The sequence below is a fragment of the Salvelinus sp. IW2-2015 genome, linkage group LG2, assembly GCF_002910315.2.
Source record: "Salvelinus sp. IW2-2015 linkage group LG2, ASM291031v2, whole genome shotgun sequence".
NCBI lineage: Eukaryota > Metazoa > Chordata > Actinopteri > Salmoniformes > Salmonidae > Salvelinus > Salvelinus sp. IW2-2015.
The window spans coordinates 14573575-14585666 of record NC_036839.1 but is presented as its reverse complement, the minus strand read 5'-3'; the positions used below and the strand labels follow the sequence as shown (position 1 = coordinate 14585666).

The window sequence follows — 12092 nt, the reverse complement described above, 5'->3', positions numbered from 1 at the left end:
GTTCTTAACGATTCTTCTTTGCTTACTTTAGGTTGTGTGCACCAGCTTCAAACAGCTGAAAATACAATAATTTTGGTTATGGGAAAATATATTTCAGCGCTGTTGCGATGGTAAAATGATTCTCTACACTGTACTTGCTTGTTTTGTCACAAACTGCAAAAATTCTAATAGTTTTCCTAATTTCAAACAGTAAATTGAGTGCTTTTTACATAGTCCAWCTTTAAGGGTTACCATGGAGCTAACCTCAATTTCAACTTGAGGTCCTGAGAAATCATAGTTAATGGCCTGAGTAGACAAAGGAAGCACAAGGGGCTTTGCTGCAGGCCAATTATGTTAATCATCTGAATGGAACGACAACACAAACCCACCGGAGAATAAAAATAGGATATATATTTGTTCCATATCGAATCTAAATGACATCAGCATGGAGAATGAAGATAAACGAGTCAGTGTGTTTATATTTTATTAACATATGTTACATTTTGCAATAAATGTCCAAGTCACACTTTCTGATCCAACTCAGAAAGCCTGAATCAGCACCTACAGTAATGTACTGTATTCCTTCTGATTTTCATTCATACAGGAGAACAAAGAACTTTCAATTAGAACGTACACCCATCACTCATTGGATATTTTGTTGCAGTCATGTAGGCTACAAAGTAGGGACTGGCAAAAAAGAGGGAAGGGAATCTCAGAGTAGACAGATAAGCAGCATGCGTGGATGGAAATAAATATTCCCGAAAAGATTCCTCCTTCGAGCACGATGTGGACCAGCAATTCACAAAATACTTTTCACCAGAATAAATCACCCAAGGATTTGAATGTGCTGTTTTTCACTAAAAGTTATCTTGCACGCACAAGTGGATAAGTAGGCCATCTACTCATCCAGTTGGTGACATTGTAATTTAAACTAAGCATTTAAGACCCAAAACTCAAAAAGTGTGACTAAAGTGTGACTGAAAAAACAATGGCATGCATACATTGTGTATTATGGTTGAAGTCTGATGTCTAACATTGGAATGCATCCATGACCTAAGATAATAATTTAAACTTGGAGAAATTTAGGCATAGGGAAATAGTCTTCCTTATAAATACACTGTAATTATAACTTTTGGCAATCAAAAGCATACAAATAAACTGTTATTTGAAAGTATAGAAAATGATATCATTGGACCACAAGTGTGGATTAAATGAATGACAAATTTGTTAAGATTAACGRTATTACACTTTGCAAAACCACCTACAATTACATCTATCATCATCTTCAACAATTTCCCAATTACTTGTCTTTACCAATGGTTATTTAAAGATGGGATCTTGCATTATGAGCCCATGTACATTTACTATAACTTTACAGAGAAACTAAGGAAATGTGAAAATCAGGCCAATTTTTTTTATGAAACTGTACTCTAAAACTGCAAAATTCTTCACCAGCACAAAGGATGAAATGATTCCCATTCCCTTAAAGAAAGCCATATCAGTACAATAACTTTGAAATAAAWATATTTCAATTTAACTATAGCAAAATCCCATTGCACATGACATTCTGAGCAATGGAGATTTTGGGAAAAGCATGCCAATTACATTGGACAGATATACTCCACAACAGTCTTTTCTGTGTACTCTACTGTGGCCAGACTGGTGAGTGGGCATTGAGTTTCCTCAGGGACCCGGGCCGGAGGCGTAATGAAAGGCAGGACTGCAAAGACCAATAGAGATGACTGTCTCCCTCAACCTTGCAGCGAGCTGGAATCAACAACCTGTTGCCAGCCATCTACCATAAACAAAACTTTAATTTCTTAGAAAAAGAAAACAAAAATAATCTTTACAAAAGGTAAAATTACTTATTGGAACAATGAGCAGCAACATTTATTAAAAATATTAAAAACGTTGAATTTTAAACTGCAGCAAAAAAATTATACCTGAGGATGAATTTAAAAAATAAAATTGCCTTTGCTTAACTGCAATAAACTCTTTGTTGATGAGCGGACTTGTCGCCTACCAGAATTTCCCAACACACACACTGAGCACACAATTTGCAATAACATTGGTATACTTATCAAGAGCTTTAAACTCATGCCAGCAGTATGAAGTCAAAAAATGAGGGATATGCATCAATTCGTACATGGTGACAAAGATGATAATCATTAACCTTACCAGGGGCAAATCTGTCATTCTATATACTCCAAATATCAAGTAGTTCGAACTCAACCTGTAAGCCATTCAGAGTGTACAAATATCCACCAGAATCAGAGTATTTTTTGGTGAAAAAAAAACTGTCTGTCTTCAAAACCTCTTCCAAACTAACTGGGCAAAGTTCTGCTTTCAGGTTTCTCCCTGTTGAAATTCACACAGTAAATCACTTAAATAAAAACACACACACACACACACACACACAGTTAGTCTTTAGGCATGATTGTACACCAAAATCCACATAATCCAAGGCTGTGGCAGTGACACTCACTGCATATTTGCTTATATCACATGATAAGTTTCCTATATGTTTAACAGAGGCAGACACATAAGCCAAAGAGATTCTTTTCCATCAGGGTGTGGGTTCAGGTAACCTTACAGTCCGTTGTAGTGAGGTCCCCAGCGCTTGTTAATGTGATCGAAGGTGTGCGAAACCCACTGTTGCTGCAGCACTCTATACCTCTCCACACATAGAAACAGGGGCTTGCCACGACTGCAAAAAGATTGTAAAAATGTAAGTAAATCACTTRAATTATCAGCATAGTCCGCACCACATCAACCGTTCAAGTGAGAACCTGACAAGATCATTGTGTGAGATATGAAACTGAAGAAGTGTTCGGCAATGTGTCTATGGAGTGTGTTCGTACCGTAGATCGCGGTCCTCCTCTCCYTGGGCATCCAGGTAAACAGAGCCCCACAGGCAGAAGCGATGCCCTCGGATGATGATGATGACAGAGGCGTTGATCAATAGGAAGATGCCTGTTGCTGCACCACAGTGTTGAGAGTGCTAAAGACAGACATAAACAATCTCTTCACCTAATCAGTCATCTGCACACACAGCAGCACCACCCAAGCAAGCAAGTAATAATATCCATCAATGACCTACAAATTAAGCACATCGGGCCACCCAATGAATAAGACATCCTTTAAAACACGGTATGAAAATCATGCTGTTTTTTTCAGATATAGTCTAATATGGCCTTCAAAAAAAGCAGGGCCACTCACCAAAACACATTCACAGATCCCCTGCTGCTTGCAGCACAGCCCTTTGAGGCAGACGAAGGCGCCACAGACGAGGCAGAGTGCTGGGTCCTTTGGCACCTTTTTGCAGGCAGTGCAGGCCTTCTTGTGGTAGTACTGGAAGATGATGTTGTAGTGGTCAGGTAAGTGGAGGAGGTGGGGGGACGCCCACTGTGGATCCTGGACAAGCAAGGTCTGGATGGAGAGGGGAAAAAAACATGTTTGTCACAACATTCCAATTTTGAACTGCAACTTTGTGACCTAGGCAATCCATTGTAACAGCTTGGATGGCATAGGAGCTGGTGCTCACTATTGTGCCTTGTCCATGGTAGGCCTACCCTTCAGCTGCCTCATCACTTAAGAACAAAACCAATTCCGSAAGAGCTGACTCTGAAGTCCCTTTCATTTAGCCATGTGCTCTTCTGCGCTCTCTAACCTGTCAATAGAGTCTTAATCAGCGGACTCATCAGGTCGCCTCGGCAACCTTTAGACATTGAAGAAAATATGACATAGCCCTTTCATCCTGCTCCTTTAAGCATCACCCCGAAGAAACACTTAAGCTACTGTACATTCATTTCAGTTGGGGCATTGTCTCTCTCCACTTGTTACTAAAAGGGATTTAAGAATATAGGAAATTAAAGTAAGTTTAAAGCCTTCTACTGAATAACTTGTCAAGAGTTCCTAAATGCCACATTTTTCAGTATGCACTTCAACTCCAGGGTGTAATGTTGTGGGTTGAAAGGTATGTAGAAACAATCCAGAATGGCAGTGTGAAGCGATGTGAGGTTTCATCTTGTGATGTAAGGCAGCAAAGGTCAGTGCCGAGTGACAAAGGCAGGGTGGGGAAAAACATTACTCTCGCAAGGGCTATATTCAGCACTGAATATACAGTAGAGGGGCTATACGCAGCACTGGCTAAAATAAAGGGCCTGAAATGCCATGGCTCACACATGGTGTCAATACTCTTTTATAACACAATAGTGAAACACAAAATGACACCACCATTGATGCTTTGGAGACGTTATAATGGAGCACAACGATTGGTGGCGTTAAGTGCTCAGCCTCAAACCTACTATTGATTTCTTTGCCTGAGTGTCAGAGAGCCCCGTGACCTCAGAGCACCATTGAGTCATCAGGTCGAAAGCGTTGACCGTCCAGTCAAGACACGAGGCACTGTAGACGGGGTTGGATGGTTGAAGGGCCGGGGCCAGGAGCCCTAGACAGCTGGCGAGGCRTGAGAACTCCTCTACCTCCTGAAAAAGAAACAAAATGGTCAGTATTAGTTAAAGCCGTGGGGTTGGAGCTGCTACGGTGCAGGCAGGTAGGTAGACAGACAGACAGACATGTGGAACAGTAACAGTACCGGGCAACCTGACAGTTTGTCCCCATAGAGGTGGTGCTGCAGGAGACAGGAGAGGCGGAGGTAGGGCAGGCAGAACTGCTGGAGGCTGTACTCTATGGAGTGTGGGGACCACACACTAGAGCTCAGCTGGGGAAGGAAGCACAGGAGTAATGCCTCATCAATAACCTTTCAACAGCTGGCTGATAATGGGGTGATATACATCTCCTTCAGAGAGCACAGATATCAAAGCATTGTTGTTCTGGGTAATGGCCAATTTATCATGTAAGAGAAAAGAGGAGAAAACCAGGGGGGGGGATTACCAAGAGAGATGGAGCTAGCCAAGCACAGAGCTCGGAAGCTTGGTTTTGAAACCCCAAACGCTATATGGCTTACCATAGACGGCACTTCAGTGTTCACATCATACACAGTCTTCACCTTGGACAGCTCACCGATGACATGGCTGAGAAGAGCGTCATAGGACTTCTCGGCATTGAAAGCATTCTGTGTGAGAAAAAGTCKAAAAGTAGTGGAGAGGTGACAGAGTACTATAGAATGACACTACTTTGAAACAATTCAGCTTGTGCCACTGGAACCGTTTCATATGATATTCAAGCAGTCAAATGTCAAGTATTTGAGATGTGCTGCAGTGTGCATATTTCCCCCTCAAAAATGTGCAGCACTGTATAATATCTTATGCAGAATAAGCCGAGGACACATTTTCATGCAATAAAATATTTCACCGTTGATAAGAGCCAAGACATTACTGAATGTGTGTTCTGATAAAATTAAACTGGTTTGACTAATATTCTATATGGAGTAAAGCTGCTAGCATTTATCAAGTTGACGGTGGGAGAATATAAACCATCAGCCAGTCTTATCTAGCCTGGCGTTCTCAGTCCTAGATTTATAGCTGGAGGAATTTGGAGTCAGGATTTCCTTRCTCTGGGCTCGYGATCTCGGTTGAGACTTTGGCGTCTTTTTATCAACTGCAATTTAAATACAACGACATCCCTCCAAATATGGCCCGTGTTAACAATGAGGATTTCCGAGCGGTCTTAAATGACAGTGCTGCATTGTTCGTGACGGAGTGGGGGAAGATATTCAGCAGCGCCCCAATAGATAGAAAACACTAAAAGGGTGGGCATTTTGCTGTTTGCCCATTTACATTCCAACCAGCCACTTGCTAATACAGATTTAATAGACTGAAGATGAAAAGCCAATTAATGTCAGCCCTCTCCGGTAATCTCTCTCTCCTTGATAATGATGATCGATACATCTACAGCCCAAACTGCTTAAATTAACTAGGCCAGGGCTTAATCTTTATTTGCATTCACACTCATTTGCTACGGCTGTAAACAGTTCCTGGGAATAACAGGTAGAAAGTATAGAGACACCGCCTGCATTGGCTTCTCAATCAAGGGAACTTTCCTAAGGTAARTTGGTAGAGTACAAGGCAGCAGTACGGTGAGGAGGGTGGGTGATATGTCCATTACCTTCTTGAGAGCTCCAGACGTGCTCCAGGCCTGCCTCTCCTCGGGGCTGAACTTGGCTGAGAGAGATGCCAGAGCCTGGGTGTACTGCAGGTTGTACAGCATCCTCACCAGACAGATGAAGTGTTCTGCAGGAACAGAGAGAGGAGACACACCCATGTATAGTGTTGGGATACTCGCGCTACATAGTCTTGGTCAGACTTTCATTGTTTTGAGAAGAATAATGGATTCATAATTAAAGTTGTTGCCATTCTCATTCGAAGAACCACTCATGGATGAAAATCTGCATATCATAAAAACAGGAATATGATGGCAACAAAGTTAATCGTTTTGGAAGAATATGCAAATTACCGCCCTTCATTTGCATTTTTCCTTTTACAATAATTATGGGCATGGATAGAGCATCCAAGCAATCAGCAAAAACAGGAAATCACAACAGCCAAGATGTGTTCTCCACAGACGAATTACTAAGTGGAACAATACATTAATACAGGCATACAGTACATTATCTCTTCCCAGTGACTACTTTGAACACCTTGTTAAATAGACAGCAGTTTCATCTATGTTCAACAGTAAAAGGAATTACTTAAAGGAGGCCTAGAATGACCTTTAAGAGCTGGACAATCAGGTTGCCTTCAAAGGAGATTAAACCTTTTTATTYGGCTAGAAGACAAGTCAATAGGTTAAGTTTGGTCTCCAGAGGAACGCTCCGGTGTTTATAAAGGCTCATCAAATAGACTTGTAATTAGCAGGGGGCACCGGGCCCGCCAGGTGGGAGCTGGGATTTGGAGCAGGTCTTGGATTTGAACCGACAGAAAAACAATTCCCCCTCCTTAGGAAAGTGGTGGTGGTGACAGGTCCACTGGGCTGGCCATTGTGTTGCTTGTCAGCATATAACCCCCCCCCCAAAAAAAACAACCTTTACTGCCATGAAGGACATACAGGCTGTTAGGAACCCCCCCCCCCGCCTCTCCCTCCTATCCCCTCTAAATGAGAGAAAAACCCAGACATGTCCTGACCTCCATCTCCATGCCACGGATATAATAACAATACTTCATTCACACCCATCTCGCATAGTGATGTGTTAAAAATCAATTCTCCATGTCACAAGGAGGGCCGTAATGATGCTTATTTGGCTTAATCAATGTGGAATTGAAGACGACACAAAGTCCATCTAAAAGTGCATAAGACATTGAGGGCAGTTTTCCCCGACAGACTGAAGGGCAATGTAAGGAGGTGTTAATCAGTCAATAGGGAGAAGAGGTCTAACAGCTGTGAAATGGCTTTCTCTGAGAAAGAAAAAAAAAACTGTCACAGCTATATCAACTCACCAATACTATCTCAGGCTCTTTTTCACTCACCATGTACAATTGTATTGTACTGTATATTGTTTACCAGAGTTAAGTATAGCCTATATTTCAGAGTATTCTAAATTTCTCCTAGCTTTTGATGCTAGGATAGATCTTTAGGCCTCATACCGCCTCAGTGTCCATGGATTCAGGCAGTTCAGTTCAGCACAGCTTTGTATGGCATGGCACCCATTAAGTAGGCCTATGATTGCTGCAATTTGGGCTCCAATGTAGTGGCCCTCCCCTCGGGCACAGGGCTGAGCCTGGAGGAGATCAAACAGGAAGCACTCAGCTGGAGATGAAGGGCATGTGAAGGGTGCACAGCCTCCATAAACAGGGCGATGTCACTCTGCTCCTTACAGCCAAAAATAGAGGGAACGGAAGAACAGATAAGAACTCTCCCTACATTCAGTCATGATTAGGACTGATAACGGTCTGTCTTTCTGACCCAACCGATGAGAAACCTCCCTCTGTAGCCTTGTTAACTCCCCTTCCCCTCACGTCCATCGTCTGATTAAAAAATATATATATATTTTAATAAAAAAATTATGGATAGTTAGTGACAGCACCTTTGCGTAGTGGCTGTGGCATGGTCAATACAAAGATGATGAGCAGGGATGGGCAGTCTCTGAACAGCATGGGGACCTCTGGCCTCTCGTCATCCAGGCAGCTGTAGAGAAAAACACACCTGAGGTAACACTAAGACATATTGAAAAACATACAGTACATTCGCATTAAGATAAGAGTTAAGTATTCATTGAAACAAGGTAGGTACAGTATTCAGACCCCTTAACTTTCCACATTTTGTTACGTTACAGCCTTATTCTAAAATGGATTAAAGGAAAGAAAATCCCCAATCTACACACAATACCCCACAATGACAAAGCGAAAACAGGTTTAGAAATGTTTGCAAATTTATAAAAAAATAAAAACCTTATTTACATAAGTATTCAGACCCTTTAGTATGAGACTCGAAATTGAGCTCGGCTGCATCCTGTTTCCATTCATGGAGTTTGCCAAACGGCACCTAAAGACTCTGATGAAACCAAGATTGAACTCTTTGGCTTGAATGCCAAGCGTCACGTATTGAGGAAACCTGGCACCGTCACTACGGTGAATAATGGTGATGGCAGCATTGGCAGGGACTGGGAGACTAGTCAGGATCGAGGGAAAGATGAACAGAGCAAAGTACAGAGAGATCCTTGATGAAAACCTGCTCCAGAGCGCTCAGGACCTCGGAAGGTGAACCTTCACCCCAGTCTAACAGGACAATGACCCTAAGCACACAGCCAAGACAATGCAGGAGTGGCTTCGGGACAAGTCTCTGAATGTCCTTGAGCGGCACATCCAGAGCTTGGACCTGAACCCGATCTAACATCTCTGGAGACCTGAAAATAGCTGTGAAGCGACGCTTCCCATCCAACCTGACAGAGCTTGAGAGGAGGATCTGCAGAGAATGGGAGAATCTCCCCAAATACATGTGTGCCAAGCTTGTAGTGTCATACCCAAGAAGACTCGAGGCTGTAAGCCAAAGGTGCTACAACAAAGTAAAAGGGTCTGAATACATACTTCACTGATTTCCGTTTTTTTAGATACATTTTCYAACATTTCTAAAAACCTGCTTTTGCTTTGTCTTTATGGAGTATTGTGTGTAGATCGATGAGGGGAAAAAATGATTTATCCATTTTAGTATACGGCTGTAACCTAACAAAATGTGGAAAAAGTCAAGGGGTCTGAAAACATCTTATTTTTCCCATGGGTGGAAACGGGACGGGATGAATGAGGGGGAATGCACCTTCCGGTTTAAATTTGAATACAATTGTGGGTAAATCCTTTGAACAGTTATTATTAAAATGTCCATTCAAAACATTGTGCTGTGTTGCTCTTTCAGAACGCACCTCAAACCTTGGCTCAAAGACATCTCCAACCAATGGGAATACACCTCAGTCTGTCCCTCAGGTAGGAAGCTAGAAACAGCGATGCTGAGTGACTGAACAGAAATAGCTTCTAATCAAAAGATAAGAGCTATTTTCGTAACTGCATGTAGGCGCCGGTATGTGCAAGACGCTATGGCCCAAGCTTATTAGTGTGCTTCGTTCAGGAAGACCACTCCTGGTATCTGGTACTTTTCTAATCCATCCTACTAAAGTAAATCAGAATTATTGTTTACTATATTGAACACCTTTAACTTGTTCATCTTGAATTCTCCATTAGCCTATAACAATTGAAAACTTCTTGATCTACCATAATATAACTTTTAAATGGCAAATCACTCAAATTCCTTTTACTGCTTCTATTTGCCCCACCACCTGTCAAAGAACTGTATTATAAACTGTACATGAAAAACTTTGAAAACAGCAGCAACAAGTGAAAGAGAAAGGAGGGGGAAAAGACAAACAAAAGAGGACATGGACAAGACTGGATGGGACTAACAAATAGAAAGAGCAGACATCAGATCAGTTTGCCAGTTCAACAGAATATATTTTTAGCAATCGCTGTTTAAGTGGACCCCTAGCTGGGTTTACCCATTCAATTCTGTCAATTTCCACCCTGATTATTCCCAATAACTACTGGTAGGTGCAGGTAAGAGAGAATGTGCACGCTAAAATGCATTGAYCTGCAAAATAAATTGGGACAGTGACATTTTTTTMGCTGTTTTCTGCGCTCTGTACTCCAGCACTTTGGATTTGAAATGATAAATGACTATGGAGGTTAACGTGCAGACTGTCATCTTTAATAACACTTCTACATTAATGTGGATGTTGTCATGACTACAGATAATCCTGAATTATGATGAGTGAGAAAGTTAGAATCACAAATATCATAAACCCCCCTGTTGTTGTAATGGTGAGAAGATAGCATGTCTCTACAAATTTGTAGAGTCACAAGCTTGAGGTAGTCATTGCGTGCTATGAATATGGGACCAAATAGTTAACTTTTTACTAATTTAATACACAAGTGAATTTGTCCCTCAAATGGGGGGCCTATATATACACAAAAAGTGGTGTAACTTCTAAACGGTTCACCCGATTGGATGAAAATACCCTCAAATTAAAGCTGACTGACTGCGGTTAAAGTGCATACTTTGTATCATTTCAAAGAGTACAGAGCCAAAACAAAAAGAGAGTCACTGTCCCAATACTTTGAGCCCACTGTAGATGCCCATTGCCTTTATCTTCTCAGGGCCAAGAACAAAGTCCTCCCTTGAATATACTGTATACGCTGCACTCAGTGGAGGCTGCTGAGGGCAGAACAGCTAATAATAATGGCTGGAATGGAGCAAATGGAATGGCATCAAACACACAGAAACCATGCGTTTGATACCATTCCACAAATTCCGCTCCAGCCTTCACCACGAGCCCGTCCACCCCAATTAAGATGCCACCAACCTCCTGTGGTTGACCTTAATATGCTGTGCACTTAACTTGCAATGACGTCACACTTCCAATTGCCCTCGAGGAGTCCCCCACTTTAATGCAGTGGGAGAAAGCAAAGCATCTTCCCTTATATCCCTTGACCCACTTCCATAATGCAACCCGGGCCACATATTGTTGTTGATTGCCACCTCCATTTAAAATGGCTGCTTTTCATCTGGCTGCCCATAGAGAGCCTCCATCTCCACTCAAGACCTCCGGGGACATCGAATGAAGGGAGGTGCACTTACACAATAATACATTCCATTTTGAAGGCACTCGCCGGTTAATTCTAGCGTGCAATAGAAGAAAACCTTTATGACYCAGCAATCTGCTTTTCATTCCATCAAATTCAAAAAAAGACCTGCCTACAGTGAACAGCCCACACAACGAAATATATGTTGCACATCTCAGTCAAATCCAGATGACTAATAAAATCACATGAGCAATGTAGTCTTTTGAAAATGAGACTTAATTAAATGTAAGGCATCCCACATAAATGGACATAAGAGCGGTTATGAAAAACAGATTGTGTTATAGTCAGACTAGGAAGGCACGGGCATCGACGTTCTCTGTCCTAGTTAAATAGAGGAACACGACTGGCAGGGTGTCAATGACATAGTTGCCTTCCGAATCTCTAAGGGATTTTGAACACAAAATTGCTCCTCTGAGACTCATATCTGGCTCGGAGCATTTAAATAGTAACAGGTGTAAAAGGCTGTCTTCCACCGCTAACAGGGAGGGAGAGAGGTCGTTAGGTCACCTAATAGTGCTAAGTGTTATACGACTGGGATGCTAATAGCTCTCAAGACTGAACCTGGGAAGCCAAACTGTTCAAGACAGAGCACGTCTGACCAACAAAAACAAGCTCTGTAGCGAGAGCATGAATAAAGGGGAGACTGTGCTTTGTTACATTTCTCTGTTTCTCTGAACCTGTGAAAGATGAGGCTGGGCAGCGGAGGGCTGAGATGTGTGGTGCGGTTGTTTCTCGGTGCAGTGATCGTGACGGGGTCGTTTCGCTCTCTAACGAGCACCCGGTAATTTGCCAGATGCAGCAATTATTGGTATCTATGGCAACCACGCATGGTGCCTTCTCGGTTTTTGGCTCCTCTTTGTCTAGAGGAAAAGCTGCAAGGGCCAGGGGGGATGGTGGTGTTTAGCGTGAGGGGAGAGTGGCACTGTGATTACAGGAAGGGTGCGTGTGTTGCGTATGTGTTGAATGGGCTGTTAGGGTAAACTGGACTTAGGAGAGGGGTGTAGGGATGTTAGGTGGATCTGCACGACA

At 42.3% G+C, this 12092-nt stretch overlaps 1 protein-coding gene across 4 annotated transcripts in view; it reads right to left on the bottom strand.

The window, feature by feature from the left end:
• Nucleotides 1-446: 446 nt before the first annotated feature.
• Nucleotides 447-12092, bottom strand: part of LOC111974930 (E3 ubiquitin-protein ligase ubr3) — a 50735-nt gene continuing 39089 nt past the window's right edge. For all 4 annotated transcript variants that reach the window (XM_024003014.2, XM_024003023.2, XM_024003032.2 and 1 more), the window contains 8 exons: nucleotides 7964-8064; nucleotides 6049-6173; nucleotides 4949-5056; nucleotides 4577-4702; nucleotides 4287-4466; nucleotides 3199-3408; nucleotides 2841-2980; nucleotides 447-2686 (listed from right to left, as the gene is read on the bottom strand). In XM_024003014.2, coding sequence (XP_023858782.1) covers nucleotides 2569-2686; nucleotides 2841-2980; nucleotides 3199-3408; nucleotides 4287-4466; nucleotides 4577-4702; nucleotides 4949-5056; nucleotides 6049-6173; nucleotides 7964-8064 — 1108 coding nt within the window. In that variant the 3' untranslated portion in view covers nucleotides 447-2568. The remainder of the gene's footprint in view (nucleotides 2687-2840; nucleotides 2981-3198; nucleotides 3409-4286; nucleotides 4467-4576; nucleotides 4703-4948; nucleotides 5057-6048; nucleotides 6174-7963; nucleotides 8065-12092) is intronic.